The sequence below is a fragment of the Artibeus jamaicensis genome, unplaced genomic scaffold, assembly GCF_021234435.1.
Source record: "Artibeus jamaicensis isolate MK-2021 breed Jamaican fruit bat unplaced genomic scaffold, CSHL_Jam_final contig_233, whole genome shotgun sequence".
Lineage (NCBI taxonomy): Eukaryota > Metazoa > Chordata > Mammalia > Chiroptera > Phyllostomidae > Artibeus > Artibeus jamaicensis.
In genome coordinates this window covers 20830932-20849628 of record NW_026521486.1, presented here as the reverse complement: position 1 = coordinate 20849628, position 18697 = coordinate 20830932, and the positions used below count along the sequence as shown (strand labels likewise).

The 18697-nt window shown below is 45.3% G+C and overlaps 1 protein-coding gene across 1 annotated transcript in view; it reads left to right on the top strand.

Annotated features, from left to right (window-relative positions):
- ANO2 (anoctamin 2) overlaps positions 1-18697 on the top strand; it is a 318842-nt gene that overhangs the window by 88226 nt on the left and 211919 nt on the right. Inside the window, exons 5-7 of the mRNA XM_053662202.1 lie at positions 11272-11423; positions 14199-14253; positions 16740-16791. Coding sequence (XP_053518177.1) covers positions 11272-11423; positions 14199-14253; positions 16740-16791 — 259 coding nt within the window. The remainder of the gene's footprint in view (positions 1-11271; positions 11424-14198; positions 14254-16739; positions 16792-18697) is intronic.

Sequence of the window (18697 nt, the reverse complement as noted above, 5' to 3'; positions counted from 1 at the left end):
CCTCCTCTTGCCTGGAGACCTTCTCCAGATACCCCTCACTTCCCCAGAGCCTCAGCTCAAATGTTGCCTCCTCAGACAGGCCTCCCAGCCCCTCTATGTGAGGCAGGCTCCCCCCAAGACTCTCCATCCCTTTCTCTTGGGTTTTGCTCAGCTACCCCATACTGAGTCACATGGTTGTGTTTTTGTTTGTTGTCTGTATCCCCACTACATTGGCAGCCCCAGGAGGGCAGGTGTTTTGTTGGGCTGCTTTGGCAGGACCTAGAACAGGGCCTGTCCTAGAGCAAGCACTGAATCAGTATTTGTTAATGAGTGAGAGAGCGGGTCACCCACAGCAGTCCTAATCCGCTGAGGCAGCTCGCCGGAGAGTGATGCTGACGTGGCTCCCAAGGCTCCATCCAAGGGCTTTGGGAAGGAATGCGCAAGTGTGGGAAGTGGCAGCAGAGTGGCACATGCCCCATGCCCCATAGTAGCCATACCTGATCTGGGTCCTCAGTAGTCCCTTTAGTTAGCAAAACACATGTCTGAAGAGTCTAATTGTAGCTGGAATGGGGCTTGGTTTTGTATAAGAGTTCACGGCCCTTTGGAAGTTCACATTTTCCATCCATCCATCTGTCCATGACTATTTATTGAGTACCACTGTGTATGAGATACTCTGCTGAGAGCTGGTGACTCAGTGGTGACGGCAGCAGGCCCTGGCTTCACATGGCTTCGGCGTGTTGAGGATTCAGAAGTTAGAAGTTAGCTGGTTATGAGCTGGGAGGCACCCACAGAAGACAAAGAACAGAGTGGACAGAGAGCCAACTGGAGGAAACTAATTGAGGTGGCAGCAGGGGCAGGGTGAAGGAAGGCGCCATTTAAACCGAGGCCTGAGGGATGGGCAGGAGTTGTCCAGAAGAGGGAAGGACCTGCCCTGCAGCCCAAGGTAGGAAAACCCTGGCCTGGGCAGGGAGCTGAGAGGAGGCCAGTGTGCGTGCGTGTGGCAGAGAGACTGTGGGCGGGGGCGCTGAGGCTGCAGGGAGGCAAGAGGCACAGCTTGTAGGGGCCCAGTCAGCCATGTAAATAGTTTGGATTTTATCCCATGTTTTAAAGTCAGCAAACATTCATTCATGTGTAGAAGACTTGCTGAAACAGAATTAAAAACCATAGATGAGTGCAGAGTTAGACATCAGAGAATGTGCATTTTGTAACTATGTTACTGTCTACGTTCTGCAGTGCTATAGACAGGAAATTGACCTGTGGGCACAGGCAGGGATGAAGACACTGATCAGCTCCTGTTCTTGGTGTGCACAGAGTCTGCCTTCGGGCTCTAGAATGCAGCTGATCTTAGCAGCGCTTGGTGCCTTTTGCCTTTAATTGGTAAATAGCTTGACACTCTTGAGGGTCAGTGTGCTTGTACGTGGAGCTCCAGGGTCCCCTCTTGTGCTTGCGTGTGTGTCTGTGTCCCTCCCTGTGCCCTCTCAGGCCGAAGTAGGGATGACAGTGGACAAATTCTGCTGTATCTTTAGCTTCTTCTTTGTAACTTCTTTAGTCCACAGGCTTCCACCCCACTCCAGCTAGTGGCTCGCAGGGCCACCTTCTACACTATGGACTTGTATGTACCTATGAGCCTTTTGATATTAAAGGTGAGTAGCTGGGTGTGATGATAATCTTCAGCCTCTCAAAGTGAGGGAGATCGACCCTCAGTCACCCAGTGATTGGAGGAGCAGAGGAAAGCACAAATAAATTCGAAGAGACGGATAATCTGAATTAATGCCTATTGGGCTGTGGGGCGTAAGCAGCACACCTGTACACTGCTGGGCTCACTCTCGGCATCTTTCAGCCTGCCTGTGTTCTCCCTGCTGACTTGTCCTACCAATTGGAGAGAGAGACCCTCTTAGGTCACTGTAGCTACGTGACTCATGGGTGATCAAGATTATATTGCTTATATGCCTCGTTGTTATACCTCCTTCTTGACCTTTGGGGTCACTGGGCGTGTTAGCAAACCTTTCTGTGCCTCGGTTTCTTTATCTGTAAAGTGAGGACAGTAACATGCCTATGTCCCTGTAGGCTTGGTTCCTTGCATCCCAGAAAGGGACATGATTCCAATGTAGGAAAAAAACAAACCCAAATCAGTCCTCAGACCACACTGCTGTGCCCCTCTGGAGGGGAGAGACAGAGCGAGGCGAGGGGAAAAAAGAAGTAAGAAGAGAAGGAATCTCAGTAAACCTCTTAGACTGTGACAATGAGGCCAAAGTGAGCTTTTATGAGAACCACATTTGAGCCCTGGAATAAAACAGAAGAGCAACATACTTTAAAAATTATTTATGATTTTAAGCACATGAAAGGCGTATCGTGTACCCAGGGAGGGCATAATGGGGAACAGCTGGCTAACATGTGTCTTGCCATTTCTGAGGATGTTCATAATTCTCTGATGTCCAAGAATAACAGTAATAATGATGCTGCTGCTGATTGTATTAATAGTAATAAAGAGGATCGTGTGCCTTTCCTGGATCCTGCTGAACACAAGAGATGAGCCCCGGCGGCTGGGTTTGGTGGGGGCCAAAAGGGAGCTCCCATCTGCTTCCTTCTCAGGGGACCGTGGAGCCCTTCTAAGTTTCAAAGGTTTAAGGAAAAAGTCTGAATGGGGAGTCAGGAAACGTGGGTTCCGGGCCTGCTTTCACCATGAACTCTGGCGATTACCTCGCCCCTCCAAGTCTCAGTGTTCCCATCTGTAAAATAGCAGTGCTAATACTACCTGGCAGGCACACCTTGCAGAGTTTTTGTGGGCCCCGATGAAATGGTGCCTGTGGAAGGGCTGGATATATGGCAAAGTGTTCTGTCTATGGAAGGCAGCAGCATCATCTTTGTACTTCTTTCTGCACTTGGTACACTCAGCCACCATGCTTAGCACCAGGCATGTAGGCAGTGTTTTTCATGAAATGGTTAAAGCTGTGGAGTGTTAGACATGGACAATAAGAGCCTTTGAGTCCAGTCCTCTTTGTTATGGTTTGTTAGGCGGGTCTGTAGCAGCACTCAGTCTCAGGCTAATTACCCCCACTACTGAGTGAGTACTCTACCCACTGCCCTGGCCATAATGAGATTTTCCATTCTGGCTGGTGGGAATAGGTGCTATTCCCAATCCTTTCAGTCGTGGGCAGTTTTCTTAGGCCCGTGATGCCAGATTCTCAGGGGGAACTTCTGCAGATCTCTTGGGTTCTTTGTGAAGTTCTCTCTCTCTTGGGCATGCTGTCCTGTGGACTATAGTTGCTTTGGATTCCCCAGACTTCTAGTTTGTCTCTGCAGCTCAGGGAGTTTGCTGGCCTCCACCCATTTCCCTTCCTGCATCATGGCCCAGAACCTCTCTCGAGGCAGTGAGCTGGAGCAATCACAGCTGCACCTTGTTTGTTTCCATCCCCTGGGAACTCCTGATGTCCAGTAGGAGGGAAGCTGTTGTCCTAGTCTGTTCAGGCTGCTTGCTATAAGAATATACCACACACCTGGTGGGTTACAAACAAGATTTTTTTTTTTTCCTCACAGTTCTGGAAGCAGGAAGTCTGAGACCAGGGTGCCAGCATGGTCAGGTGAGGGCTCTCTGCCCAGTTCATAGCTGATGCCTTCTTGCTGTGTCTTCATGTGGTAGAAGGGGCTAGGGAGTTCTGTAGGGTCTTTTTTTTTTATAACAGCACTAATCCCATTCTCGAGGGCTCCATCCTCATGACCTAATCACCTTCCAAAGATCTCACTTCTTTATACCATCACTATGGGGATTGGAATTTCAGTATATAATTTTTTTTGGGGGGAGCACAAATATTTAAACCACAGAAATAATCATCTCATGGTTTTTTTTGTTTGTTGTTCAACTTTTTAAATTTTACTATTTTATTTTAATGTTTTTGCTTAATCCCTTCACCTTGTTTTTTCTAATGTATTTTATTGATTATGCTATTACAGTTGTCCCATTTCTCCCCCTTCATTCCCCTCCACCCTGCACACCACCTCCTACCCACATCCCCCCCTTTAGTTCATGTCCATGTGTCATAAGTTCTTTAGCTTCTACATTTCTCATACTATTCTTGCCCTCCCCCTGTCTATTTTCTACCTACCGTCTATGCTACTTATTTTCTGTACCTTCTCCCCCCTTCTCCTCCTCCCACTCCCCTGTTGCTAACCCTCCATGTGATCTCCATTTCTATGGTTCTGCCCCTGATCTAGCTGTCCTCCTAGTTTGCTTTTGTTTTAGGTGTGGTTGTTAACAACTGTGAGTTTTGTCTTTTTACTGTTCACCTTTTTTATCTTCTTTTTCTTAGATAAGTCCCTTTAATATTTCATATAATAACAGCTTGGTGATGATGAACTCCTTGAACTTGACCTTATCTGAGAAGCACTTTATCTGTCCTTCCATTCTAAATGAAAGCTTTGCTGGATAGAGTAATCTTGGATGTAGGCCCTTGCATTTCATGACTTGGAATACTTCTTTCCAGCCCCTTCTTGCCTGTAAGGTCTCTTTTGAGAAATCAGCTGACAGTCTGATGGGAACTCCTTTGTAGGTGACTGTCCCCTTATCTCTGGCTGCTTCTAGGATTCTCTCCTTCATTTTAATCTTGGCTAATGTAATGATGATGTGCCTTGGTGTGTTCCTTCTTGGGTCCAACTTCTTTGGGACTGTCTGAGCTTCCTGGATTTCCTGGAAGTCTATTTCCTTTGCCATCTTGGGGAAGTTCTCCTTTATTATTTGTTCAGATAAGTTTTCCACTTGTTGCCCTTCCTCTTCCTTTACTGGTACCCCTATAATTCAGATGTTGGAACGTTTAAAGATGTCCTGGAGGTTCCTAAGCATCGCCTCATTTTTTGAATTCTTGTTTCTTCATTCTTTTCTGTTTGGTTGTTTGTTTCTTCTTTCTGGTCCACTCCATTGATTTTAGTCCCTGTTTTCTTCCCATCACTATTGGTTCCTTGTGCATTTTGCTTCATTTCACTTAGTGTAGCCTTCATTTTTTCATCTAATTTGTGACCAAAATCAACCAATTCTATGAGCATCCTGATCACCAGTGCTTTGAACTGTGCATCTGATAGGTTGGCTATCTCTTGGTTGCATAGATGTATTGGCTCTGGGGCTTTGATTTGTTCTTGCGTGTGAGCCTTTTTTTTTTTTTTTTTTTTTTTTGCAGGGAGGAGGTCTGGTTGCACCTGTTACATATGAGGGGCGGAGCCTTAGGTGTTTGCCAGAATGGGGCAATCCAGTTGCTGGGTTGTGACACTGTATGTGGGGGCGGGGTCAGAGAGGGAACAATGGCGCTTGCTCTGCTCTTGTATTTCAGTTCCTTCTGGCCTTTCCCACAAGGGCCCAAATTGGGCCCTTCTGATGCTGGTTCCTGGGCGGGTGGGCTTGTGTAGGTTCTAGGACCCTGTGGGTCTCTCCAATAAACTCTCCTGTGGGGCTGGGAGTGTCTCCCGGCACGTCAACCCCCACAGGTGTTTTCAATCTGTGCTTTTAGGCTTTATTTCCTGGCGCTGGGGCCCTGGGTTGCCCTGTCTGTCTCACTCCCCATTTTCACCTGGTTTATCTGCACGCAAATGTGTGTCCGCGGTCAGCCAGCAGCCCTGCGCGCCTCACTGGGAATGCCTGTTGCCACCCCTCACTTGGGACCGACAACTACTGCTTTTTCCTGCTGTGACCCCTCTCTGCCAGGTGCCAACTCCGCTTCTCTTACCAGTCTGGATGAATGGTTGTCAGACTTTGGTACTGTTCAATTTTCTGTCAGATTTGGTTGTTTTTTTGTTTCTAAATTTTCGTTGTCCTTAATTTTGGTTGTGCAAGGAGGCACGGTGTGTCTACCTATACCTCCATCTTGGCCGGAAGTCTCATCTCATGTTTTTTTTTTTCTTAATGTTTTGGTTGTTTTAGGTATGGGGAACCTGGTCCCTGTTTCTCCATCATAGCAGGAACTGTGGAAAGTGAAAGTTCTCCAGTTCTCTCTTTAGTAATGACAGACCCAAGAGGGAGAGTGACTTGCTCCAAGTCACACAGCTAGTTTGTATCAACAAGGACCAGGACTCAGGTTGTTCAATCGGTAGATGCTGCTGTGTTCCTAGCACACAGACCATGGCCCTTGCTCTCTCTAGAAGTCCATATCCTGCCGGGGAGACAGGTCGGTGGACTTAGAGTAAGAGAAGAGCACAACAGACTTTATGACACAGGCACTCTTTCACAGGTTACTAAGGAAGCATGACAGGTGAGTGGCTAAGGAATGTTTTCTGGAAAAGTGGATACTTGAACCTAGTGGTGAAGGAAAAGGAGTAATCCAGGTGGCAGAGGAGGGAGAAGTTCTAAGAATAGATGCAACACATGCACAGGTGTGGAGGTAGGAAACAGGCCCTTTGTCCTCTTAGTGTCCATGGTGTGGTGCCACAGGGCAATCCACCCATGTTTTAGTGGGCATATGTGTCTGAATCCATCTCCTCAAAGTCCTTAAAGTCTGGGAAATCTCTTTCCAACATGAGTCTGCCATGGTATTTGAGTCCGGGCATGTTTATGTAGGGTTTTAGTCACAGCTGAAGAGCAAATGTTACCTTGAGGTATCCGGTGGGATGCTGGTGTTCTGCACCTTCTGTGTTTTTTCCTGAGGGCAGACAGTATTACTCTCAGTGAGCTGGAGCACCCTCTATCAAGAAACAATCAAAGCTTGTGCTGGTCCCACTCCTGGTCTCTCTAAATCACACTGTCCCTTGCAAGGTGACTAGGCCCTGTGGCTCTGTGTTGGTGTGCCTCATCCCTGCCCCCAGGGACACTGGGATTGTCTCAGCCCCTGTGCCCAAGGAGCTGTTGCTGATGGCCGTTAGTAGTGACTGCTATACCTCAGCCGGGGCTGCACTGCCTCCCTGGGCAACTTTGCCAAGGCTGCCTTTGATGCCATGTCTAAGACCTACAGATTCTCACCCCTGACCTCTTGAAAGAGACTGGATTCACCAATTCTCCCTATCAGGAATCCACTGACGATCTTGTAAAGACCCACGCCAGAGTTTCTGTGCAGAAGACCCAGGCTCCGGCTGTGGCCCCCACAAAGTTTTATACAAAAAAATAAGGTGAATTGGCCTGATAATAATAATAATAATAATAATAATAATAATAATAATAATAATAAAAAATTTAAAAAACAGTCAAAATTTGTGCTGATCCCATTCCTGGTCCCTGTAAAGATATATGGCAGGTGCCTTTTTCTCTAGTGAGCTCTTTCAAATACACTACCAAGATGAAGGTCAAGAATTTCTGAGAGGTTCTTAACTACCCTTCTTCCAGAACAAGGCCCAGAGACCATTACTGGATTATTAATCTACACGGACTGAGTACAGACATTCTTGACCTCTGCCTGGGCTGGGCTCCTGAGAGCCCTTGCAGTTGATGAGGACAGGAAAGGAAGACTTTCATCCAGACAGAGGCTTTAGGCTTTTGGCTTTTTTTCTCTAGCCTGGTTTATTTTTGTCAAGGTCTGTTACATTATGGATATTCTGTCCCCAGCCTGGGCTCCCTCAGTGGCAGTAACTGCTGTCATTCAATGCTGGTTCCCCAGAGATTTATCATTCATTCATTCATTGATTCAAAGCCAGGGAACAGTTTGGACAGTAACCTGCCTTCATAGAGATTATGCTTTGGTAAGGCAGCTGGATATTAATCATATAATCACTCAAATAAATGTAAAATTATGGCTGATAAGGGCTATGATGAAGAGGTATCTGGGCCCATGAAATACAATGTGGAGACTTCTACAGAGTCCCATGGGCCAAATTAAGAATTTTGGTCTTTATCGTAAGAGCAATGGGAAATTATTGAAGACCCTTCCCAGAGAGGTGACATGATCAGACTTTTGCTTCAAAAACATCAGTTCTGGCTCCGATATGGGGAATGAATTAGAGGTGGACAAGAGTAGGGTTGTCAGATGAAATACAGATGCTAGTTACATTCACATTTTGGATTAACAATGAATAGTTTTAGTATAAATATGACCTAAATATTGTACTTTATCCTTACCTGAGGACATGCCCATAGATTTTAGAAAAGAAGAGAGAGACAGAGAGAGATATAAGGATTCAACATTGGCTGTGGATCAATCCCACAACCTTTGGGTGTACAAGACGATGCTCTAAGCAATCGAGCCAGCTAGCCAGGGCTATAAGTACAATTTTTAAATGTAACTATGTTCCAAATGTTGCATAGGATATACTTAGACTAAAAATTATTTTTTTATTTTATGAAATTAAAATTTAACTGGCCCTCTTGTATTTTTATTTGTTAGCTCTGGCACCCCTAAGCAAGAGAAGATATGAGGAGAACAATTCTTGCTGTTCTTGAATCTCTTTAGATTAGGAAACCAGAGGTGGACATGGAGAGACAAAGACAAAGAAGAAAAGCCCTTGGTCAGTCTGAGTCTGTCATTCCAAGGCATCTGGCAGACAGAGTCCATCAGCCTCCCTCCTGCTCTGAAACCTTAGTTTCCATGCATATGCCATTAAAAACACATGAGTATGGGTATATTAACACATCACTGCAGTCTAGATGCAGGGCTGGTGCCTGGTCAGAACCTGCCCTAAATGACCAATAAGACGTGTACTAAGATAACATCTTTTTGACCCCATCCCTCGAGGCCCAATGATGCCTGAAAGGTGGGCTCTTTGCACTGCAGTGACCAATGTGTGTGAGAGAGAGGTTTAGCAGAGGCAATGCTGTAAAAGGCAAAACTCTTGTTTTCCCATGATAATTCATGTTTTAGCAAATGAAGCAGCATAATAAAGCCCTTAAAAACATAGGCTTTGCCAGGGGGTTCAAATGCTCCAGCAGATATTACCTGGCTTGTACTATCTGTGTGATATTGACTGAGACACTTAACTTCTCTTGGCTTTGCAGTATGTCTTTCAGATTAATGCTAATGTGTATCAAGAGCCAGGCACAAAGGAGGTGCTTACTAAGTGGTATGTGCTTCTAGAAATAAATGATCCCCTCATTTCAGAAAGCTGGCTCACTCTTCTTCCACAGCCTCACTGTGGGTTTGTCATTGTTAGAACCCTGTGCTGACTTCCCATTGCCCCTGCAGCAGGATCTCGGTGCACGGGTCTCAGTTTGCCTTTCTGCCATGACTGTCACTGTGTCCCCATCAGAACCTCGTGCTCCAAATGAGCCAAGCCATTTAACCCTTCTGCAACCCCAGTTGAACTTTTCTACTTTTTTGTTTGCCTGGAGTGTCTTTGCCTATATCTGTTCGAGCCTTATTCATTACAAGTATTTATAAGGTCATGTTAATAGAAATGTGATCGAGTAAGATAACATATGCCTAGTAAATAAGATAAATACCCATCACTAGGGAAATGACTGTAAACCAGATAGGATTCATGTGCATTGTGTAATACCTGTTGGAAAAGTATATATCTGTGAACTTTTGCTAAGTGAAAAAAGCAAATTATATAACAAGATGTGAAACATAATTGCAGTTCAGAAAGGGATTTGGCAATGGATGTATTTCTGAAAGAGTCAGGATAAAATATGCTCAAATTGTATTTTTTCACAGAGGATTGAGTTGAAAGAGAAAGAAAACTTGACATTTAGTTAATATACTTACATGGCTTGGGTTTGTCTGTTTACTAGAACTGTGTTAATTTTATAACTGAAATTAAATCAAAATGCATAGAAAAATTTATTAGAAGAAATAAACTTTGGTTATGTTTCAGTTGTTTGATGGGGGTGGCCCTTACCCTCCCCCCCAACTTATCATTATTATATTAGAGAACAAACTGATAACAAAAGAAGGTTATCTTCCTGTTAAAATTTCCAACAGAAATGCTACTCCTTCTATAAAACATTTTTCTGATTCCACAACTGGATGTGCTGTTTCCTTCCTTTGAACCCTCAAAGCGCATTGTATGTCTTCTGTGGCTTTCATCTCTGCCTATCGTATAAGTATTCCATTCATGTTTTACTGCCTGACTAGATTTAAGCAACTTGAGGGTATCATGATGGAGAAGGAAGCCTGCTTTCAAGTTCGAAGATCTGGATGTTGGCTCTTGTTCTAATTATCTATTGCAGCATGACAAATTAGCCTAAACTCAGTATCTTACAACATAGTCGTTTTATTCTATGTTACAAGTTTTTGGTCAGCAACTTGAGCACAGCTGGGTTGGGTGATTCTTCTGCTCCATGAGGTATTGACTGAGGTCACTTGGAAGTATTTGGCTTGGGCCGGACAGAGGTCAGTGGGATGCTGGCTCAGCCCCGCCCTTTCCCTTTCTGAGGCCTCTCTGCAGACTTACTACAGGTGGCTCAGGGCTTCAGGAGACCAAGGCAGACCAAGACAGAGCTTCCCCTCTTCCTAAAGGAGGGAAGTGACAGCGTGTCACTTCCGCTGGACTGGTCAAGCAGCCATAGAGCCTGCCCGGATGTTAGAGGGTAGAATAGAGATGCCACCTTTGAAAGGACAATTTGGGTCAAAAGAATTTGTGGCCGTTGGTCCATCGCAGCTTTGCTATGTGTACAACCTCTGTGTCTCAGTGACTGCATCTGAAAGGTAGAAAGACCAAAAGCTGTAATGAATGCAAAAGCCTTCTGTCCACTACAAAAAGCTATATGAATTACGAATACCAGGCATTGCCTTGGTACTAACTCTATGCCTTACTCAAGGCATAGAGTTAGCTAATGAGCATACTCATTAGATGTTTTATGCTGTGAAAGCAGACTCATTTATCGGGCACTTCCTAGAAGGAACACACCAAGAAGGTGATGCTGCATGGCCACAGAGGGGTGTGGCGTAGCTGTGGAGTGTGGACTCTGGGTTAGGTTGACACGAGTTAAACCCAAGCTGTCGCCCAGCGACTATCTGTGTGATCTTTGCTGACTCATCTCACCTTCCTGAGCCTTAATGTTCTCATTATAATATGAGACTAATATTGTCTATCTAGCTGGGTTGCTGTGTGCATTGGAGCTAATCTGCATAAAATGCTTTAGGACAGTGACTGTCATGTAGTAGGTCTTCTGTTTCTCTTACAAAGTCATATAGAAAGTCTGGATTCCTTGCTCATTTCTTTGCACTGGCCGCCTCCATTCACACAAATAGAGGGAGTCCAGAGCCCAAGTCATTGTGAAAGCAGGTGGGAAAGGAAGGCCCCTACTTCTTGTTTCTCCCAGTCTCCTCCTCTCCCCAGAGAAGTTCCCTCCAGGGGATCTGGGCCCCATGAAGCTTTGTTTGGTAAGTCACTCTTCTGAGCGTTGGATGTGGTCTCCTTTCAAACCTGTGGCTTTGTCTTTCATAGATGTATGAGATCAAATCAGAAGGCTGCATTGCGAAGAAGTTCAATGAGATTCTGCAGAAGCTGAGCTCGCCCCTGAAGCCCAGAGTTCCAGAGCATAGTAACAATAGGATGAAAAACCTCTCCTACCCATTCTCCAGGGAGAAAATGTACCTGTGAGTATTAGCACTGTGGGGTAGGGATGCGAGGAGGGATGGAAAAGAAAATCAAACACTGCTCAGTCATAAGTAAGTGTCCTGTGCCTTGGAAAGAAGAGAGGAAGCATGCTCTCTTGGTGAAGTATTTTCTGTGTCTCCTGCCCTACATGAGATCATCACAAGTACCTTCTGAATAATTGTCCAGTGGCTTATGGAAAATCTGTGATTTCAGTTATTTTGCATGATGGTTGGACAACTAGGGAGCAAACAATAAACCTTGGGAATCATATACCTGTTTATCTTCTGTGGGGTTTACATTTTGCCCAGTTCCCAATGGAGTGGGATTTTAACATACCGTGATACACCCGAGAGAAGGTGGATAAAGATTCTGGGTGTCTGTATTCTCAGCTGCCTACGCATGTACTTATTGACTCCGAGGAGACCCCTTCCACACGTCCCACCCTGGGCGAGGGAATAAGAGCCCTTCACAGAGATGGTCATTTGGAAAACTTCTGGACGGGGGAATCATGGTTGGGAAGTGGCAGGTACAGCAGCCAAGCATTCATTCCGTTTTAGGAGCAAATGAGAAAAATAAAAGGCTACTGGGAATGTTGAGTGAATTAAGCAAGAAGAACAAAGGAAGGGGCATGGAAAGGCCGAGAAGATAGAAGGATCTGTCTCTTTTGAGGAGGTAGTGTTCAGGGAGCTATGTTTCTGCTGTCATTGGATAGCATTTCCTACCCATCTTTGCCGTGTTAGTTAATGATTCTGTACACGTATGTAGGCTGTTCTTTTTGCATATCATTGAATCTCCCCTCCCTGTGGTTCTGATATCAATTCCGGTCACCAATTCCAATGTATTTGTGGGTTTTCCCACACAACCAAGAAATTCTCCAACACCAGCTGGGTGTCAGCCCAATCCCACACTATCTACCTCGGTACAGCATCAAATTTCCCAGGCTGAGGACTCAATCCTACAAGACTGCTCCCCCCCCCCCCCCCCTTGCCGTTAGATGTCAATAGCAAGTCCAGGTTGTTAACTGTGCTTCTGACTAACTGTAAATCACAGGTTCCCATGACGTTGGGTTTGATTAATTTGATGGAGCAACTCCCAAAACTTAGGAAACCAGTTTATTCACTAGATTACAAGTTTATTACAAAAAGTGTTAAAGGATACAAATCAACAGTCAGATGAAGAGATGGGGAGTGTGAGATCCCAAACGAAGGAACTTCTGCCCTCGTGGAGTTGGAGCCTGACAAGTGGCCCCTGGGAGAATTTTGGCTCCCCAACCTGGAAGCTCTCTGGGACCCCTCCTTCTGGGTTTCTATGCAGGCTTCAGTCTGTAAGCATGGTTGATCAAATGACTGGCCATTAATGATCGCTTCGACCTCCAGCCACTCTCCCCTCTGCAGAAATCAGGGGGTGGGACCCAAAGCTCCAACCCTCTATTCACAGTTGGTTCCCTGGGCAACCAGCCTCCCTCCTGAGGTGCTTTCCAAAAGCCACCTCATTGACAAACCCAGCGGTGGTGGAAAGGGGCTGGATATGAATAACAAATACCCATTTCACCTTTATGGCTGTGAAGGGATTTCAAGAACTGAGGACAAGAGACCAAATTCTATAACAGAAGATGCATCCATTGCTCTGATTGCTCAGAAATTTCAAAGGTTTTGGGAGTTCTAAGCCAGAGACAGTGAAGACCAAAACGTGTATTTTATAAATCACAATGTTGCAACCCCTTGTGAGGTGGCGTCCAGATGTAACTATCCTGTTATTACACAGATGAAACCAAGGTCCAGAGTCTGCCCAAGGATATACAGCCTTAAGCGGCTGGGCTGGAACCGGCACGTTGACCTCCTGGCCTGCTGTTCGTTTTGCACTCAGTGTTTCTTCCACGCCTCCCCTTCCCCCGGCCTTCCTTCATGCCAGTCCCGACGTTGAACGGCCACTCCCACACAACTCCATTCATTCAACTTCTGTGATCCTTCAGATCTTCTTGACGAATTCTCTGAACTTTCCAGCCAAAATACGGTGTTCGTCCTCGGAGTTTTCATAGCAACATTATCAGGTTCTACTCTGCATCTGTTATTTGGAAACATATCCACCCAAGTGACTTGACTCCTGGGTGGCTGGGAGCATGTCTCACACATCTGTGTATCCTCTAGCACAGTGTCCTAAGCACACGTGTGTTATTTTTTAATGAAAGGTAATATTCGAAGTTTAGAACAGGTATAGGCCTTGCATAATCCTGAGTCTGATATCTAACGGATATGACATTGTGACAACATTAAATGAAACTTTGAAAACAAAGTTATAGTCCCAACACCCTGAAATTATACTCTTTCGTTATTGTTAATACTTTGTTCATACACAGTAATCTTTTTGACATTCTTTTATTTTTAAAACTTGTCATAGTATATTTTCTGTCATAGTCTAAAAATTTTCTATGTCTAAAGTATCAATAGTCATAATTTTTAATGCTGCATGATAATATATTGTATAGATTTTGGAATTGCATCTTATCTCCATAACTCTATTAAAAGTAACTCCATGAGGAACATTTTTATTTATGAGACTTGTTTCTTCTGTTGAATTTGTTTTCCCTGGGAAACAGTTCTATGATAAGTTTTCAGATTTACTGGGTCAGGAGTGTAAACATTGTGAGTGTGTGTGAGTGGTGTGTCTTACATCTTGCTATGTTGTTTTCTAAAAGTTTTCTCTGGGTCTGGGTGAGAGATCTTAGGGCGAGGGCACTAAAATGAGTTGACCTTCTGCTTTCTTGGTGTCTCCAGGTACAACATCCAGGATAAGGACACCTTCTTTGATAACGCCACACGTAGCCGCATTGTGAGTAAACAGGTTAACCAGGTGTCCAACGAGGTGTGGTGGGCCCAGGAGGGGTGGGGAAAGACCAAGTACCTAGTCGGGCAGAGCATCCCCTTGCCCGCCCTGCTACCTTCCATCATCTTTTGTTTGGAGTTGCCGAGCAACCGAAAGAAGTGTCCAGGAGCTTTCTAATCCCAGCAGTGAAAGAAATAGCAAACAACTGCCCTCACTCAGGCTTGTGAGGGGTGTCTTCTCATGAGAGTTCTTCACTTATACCCTCTTGGAATTAGAGAAACAGGGACTCTCTGAGCTGGTGGGGACTTTCAGCTCGCCAGGAGACTGAGGCTCTGAGTAGCAATGAGTTGAAAAATTATTCATACAGATCATTAGTGTCTGAATGAGGACTCATCACCGGGCCACTGGGTTTCTTTCCTTCTCCCCCAAGGGAGTCCTGTGCATTTCTGCCACAGAGAATTCTAGAGCTAGCCAGTTTGTCCAAGAATAAAATGATCAACCCACTCAGTAGAAAGCCAAAATTCATAACTATAATGGTTCTTCACCAATTTTTTTTTTACCTGGAAACACTTGAAGTCAAGTTTTTGAATTTTGCAGAATGATGGATACTAGTGCAAATCTGTAATATGCCTTGTGTCCTTGTGGCCCCAATCAGCTAGGGTGATCAGTTTATTCTCTACCTACCTAGAGAACATTCAGCCTATGGACAGAGGAGAAAGAAAGGTCCTAAAGAGTGCCGGACACTCTCTCATGCCACAGGGGGAACTTGGCAATGTGTTTCCATCGATCCCTAAGGAAGAATTTAAGTTTCAACAGAAGGAGGAATGAGGGTTGGATACTTAGCAGAACGTCTAAGTTGATAGGGTGGTAAGAAGAATATAAAGGGACAAGTAAGTAGAGAAAAGTACCGAACATTTCCAAGGCATTCTGAAAACATGGCCCATTGTTTGCAGCCTGGGCAAGAAAATACTTGAGGTCCCTTAGCCTAGTGTTTTAGAAAGGTTTAAAATGGGCATATGATTTTTTTCATCTTTTTATGGAAAAAATATAAATTTCTCTCTCTTTTTTTGGTTGATGCTCTTATAAGCCACTTAAATCTCCCTGTGGCTTGAGTCTCATGCCTGTGAGGGAATAACAGGGTGTTGTGGAGATTACCCCAATAATTGCAAAGTGCTTGTAAAATAATAAAGTGCCGTCAAATGCTGTTCTTAATTATTATTGCTGTTGAATCACTGTACTGTATAAGTGAATTAAGCATTCCTTGGCCCCTTCTGCTAGAAGTTATTTATTTACCACTCCCTCTAGGTCTGTGGCTAGAATTTGAGAGCATGAATGATGATGGAGTAATAACACATCTCCCATTAATCTCTTCTAGAAGCTTCTTCCTTTGCTTCTTGCCCTTTTCCAGTCTACCCCACACTGTGAGAAGAAGGGGGAGCCTTGAGTTTTGTCCTGGGTCTGTTCTGGCCTAGGGACCTCACCCACATCTATAAATGCCTTCCCCATGCCCCTTCTTTGTGGGCATCTGGGAAGCCCAGCTCTTTGTCCCAGAACAGGCTTTCCTGCTGAGCATCTCTTCATAGCCTGACACAGGCTTGGAACCCACTGGAGGAGAGTGGTTGGCCAGCAGTTTTATGCTGGCCTACCTGTACCCCTGTTTTCTCTGCCAGGATCTTCTCAGCATCCCTCCCTCCCATGTGAGGGCAGTCACCTACAAGCCACATAGTTGGGGTTTTTTGGTCCATTACCGCATGCAGTGGTCATGGAGCAGGCAGCCTGCTGGAGGCCCGGGATGTGCTTGGCGACGTGGAGTCTTGAGGAAGTGTCTGACATGCTCTGGTTGGGGAGGCGAGATGAGGACTCAGGACAAAAATAGTACCAATGGCCAACATGTAGGTGGCCCTTTTCCAGTGTACAAAGTGCTTTCATGGTTCCTGAAAGCAGCTCTGTGGCATAGCTCCATTACAGAGGCGGCAATGAGCCCTCACAGAGCTGCTCAGGACCCCTCTGCTAAGAACCAGGACTAGAATCGGATTGTCTGCCTGCTTTTCCTGTGCTTTCCCCAGCGTGGCACTGATCAGGGCTGGTGGAGAGGACATCCTCCTCCAGGTCTTCCCTGAGGTTCCGCCAGGGGAGGCAGACACCCCGTCCCATGTGACCCAGGCTCTTCCTCCCAATCTCCCCAGGGGGCGCTGTGGGGGTCTGAGCTCCTTAGTGTGTTGTTCTTGCCTGCTGTAACTGCAATTTATAGTCTTTCCTTTCTTAATTTTTTCAGGGTGGGGCAAAGGGAGGGCAGTGTGTATGAGGGGGTTGATTGTTTCCTCAAAGCACTCAAGTTTGAGTGGGTTTGACAAGCAATCCATGAGCTTGGCACATGCTTGGCTCCCCCCCTACCCCATAAATGGGTCCAGCCGCCTGGTCCCCTGCCTGCCCCCCACATGTGGTGACACATGTGGTCAAGGTCCTCACAGCCCTGCTCTCATCCATTTTAGGTGCATGAAATCCTGAAGCGCACAACCTGTTCTCGAGCCAACAACACGATGGGTAAGGACCCTTTCCGCCACCGTGGGCATAGTGCTGGAGTGCTAAGGGGGCCATAGCTGTCCTTTCAACAGCTCAGTGTGTGGGCAGCAAAGAACAAAACGAACAAATGCCCCACACAGGGGAGGAGGCTGCTTTCACTTAGGGTAGCAAACCCTCCCTGGCCCTCCAGGAGCAGGGGGTGCCCCATTTCTTGGTGGGGCTGGGGCTGTTCCCCAGAATGCTGTAACTTCTCCCAGATCTTCATTCCAGAAGAAAAGCATCTCAGAGGTCTTTTAGTACAGCCCCCTCTGTTCATGTATGAAGAAACTGACCCCCAGAGAGGGTGAGTGACTTGTGTAGGGCCACACATTAGTCTCAATGTGCCTCTTTTAAGTTTGGCATTCTTGTCACCAATTCTGGCTGAATCTGTTTGCCTTTAGGTTGGTTTTTTATCTTTTTTTTTTTTTTAAGTGAGGGTATTGGTCTTTGAAGCAGGAACCTCAGCATTTAAGAACTTGTAGTGTATGACAGGCAGTCTAGATGCTGATGGATTACACAGGGACACACGTACTAGCAGGGGTAAAAACATGAGCTTACATACACAAGCACATGTCCTTTCCACAGGAATCACTCTGCAGGTTCAACTCTCTTTCCAAAAGTGTTACCGTCACTCAGAATGGCTTTTGAAACCTTTGAGAGAACTTGCTTTGTAATAAACTCCGTGGCGATAAATCTGTGGTTTTTGAGGCAGCTTCAAGTTGAAAAGAGTCCAGAGTTATTTAGAGGCAAGTCTAGTGCACAAGGTAGGCAGTGAAATTGAGGAATAAAAATAGTGATGACAGCAATGATAGCTGTTATTGGAGAGGTTATCGTGGGGCTCCTAAGCTGCCTCAGCACCTGGGAAACAGTAGTGAAGGAGGAATCAGAGCAGGTTTTGGAGAGTGATAGCATTTTTAGAATAGTGCAGAACCCCTCAAGGGGGCAATTATGTGTGACTGTTTGCTTTGATGTGTTCCTCTTGCTACTAAATTACAAATAAGACTCCAAGTGTTAAAAATCAAATAGTCTATGTAGTGTTATTTGTCTGGAGCATGGTGCTTACAAGTCAAGGAGGTGAGTGAGTGAGGTAATCGATTAGTTCAATTCCATGGAACGAATGGGAGTCCTCACTTTGAGCAGCCATTTGTCCTTGATTATGAGGACAACCAGAAGAGTCAAGAGATCTTAGAATGTATTTTGTACTTTATCATGGCCTTCATCAAAGTTTTTGAATTTACCCTCATTTCTTGACCAGTTCCCTCCTCCATTCCATTAATCTGCCTTTTATTCTTTCACATCCTCCCAATTTGACCAAAGCTACTTTCTCAGATGTTGTAGGTGTCTTTGTACTTCTCCCATTTCATTGCCTTTTTCTTAGTCTTCATCTTCCTTAACTTTCTACATCCTTCCAAGCCTTCTTTGCTGAACTTCCATCTTCTGAGAGTTGATAGCCAGGAAGGGGCTGCCGATCTACTGACCTGCTGTTGTTCTGTTTCTATCTCTGGATCATACTTTCTTTGGTTCCCCTCCCTCCCTTCTCTCACATTTTAGATATTGTCTGCATGTTTCTTTGGTTTCCTTACTCTCTCTTTCTCTGTAAAGATGACTCACAACCATGTTATTTTTATTTTTCATTTCTTCCACCAATTTCAGCCCAGCATTTCCAATGACTGGACTGATACCTCCAGTGAGATGTTCACCAGAATCTTAAAATCAGTACATCTAATATTCCATTTCTGTCTCATCCCCTCTCTCTCTGGTACCCTCTCTCTCCACTGCTTCTCTTCCTGTCACTGTAACTACTAGGCTGTCTAGTTTTGCTCATGCTGTTCCCTTTGCATGAATGTCCTTCCTCTAATCTCATTCTTGCCAATCCCCAGACCAAACA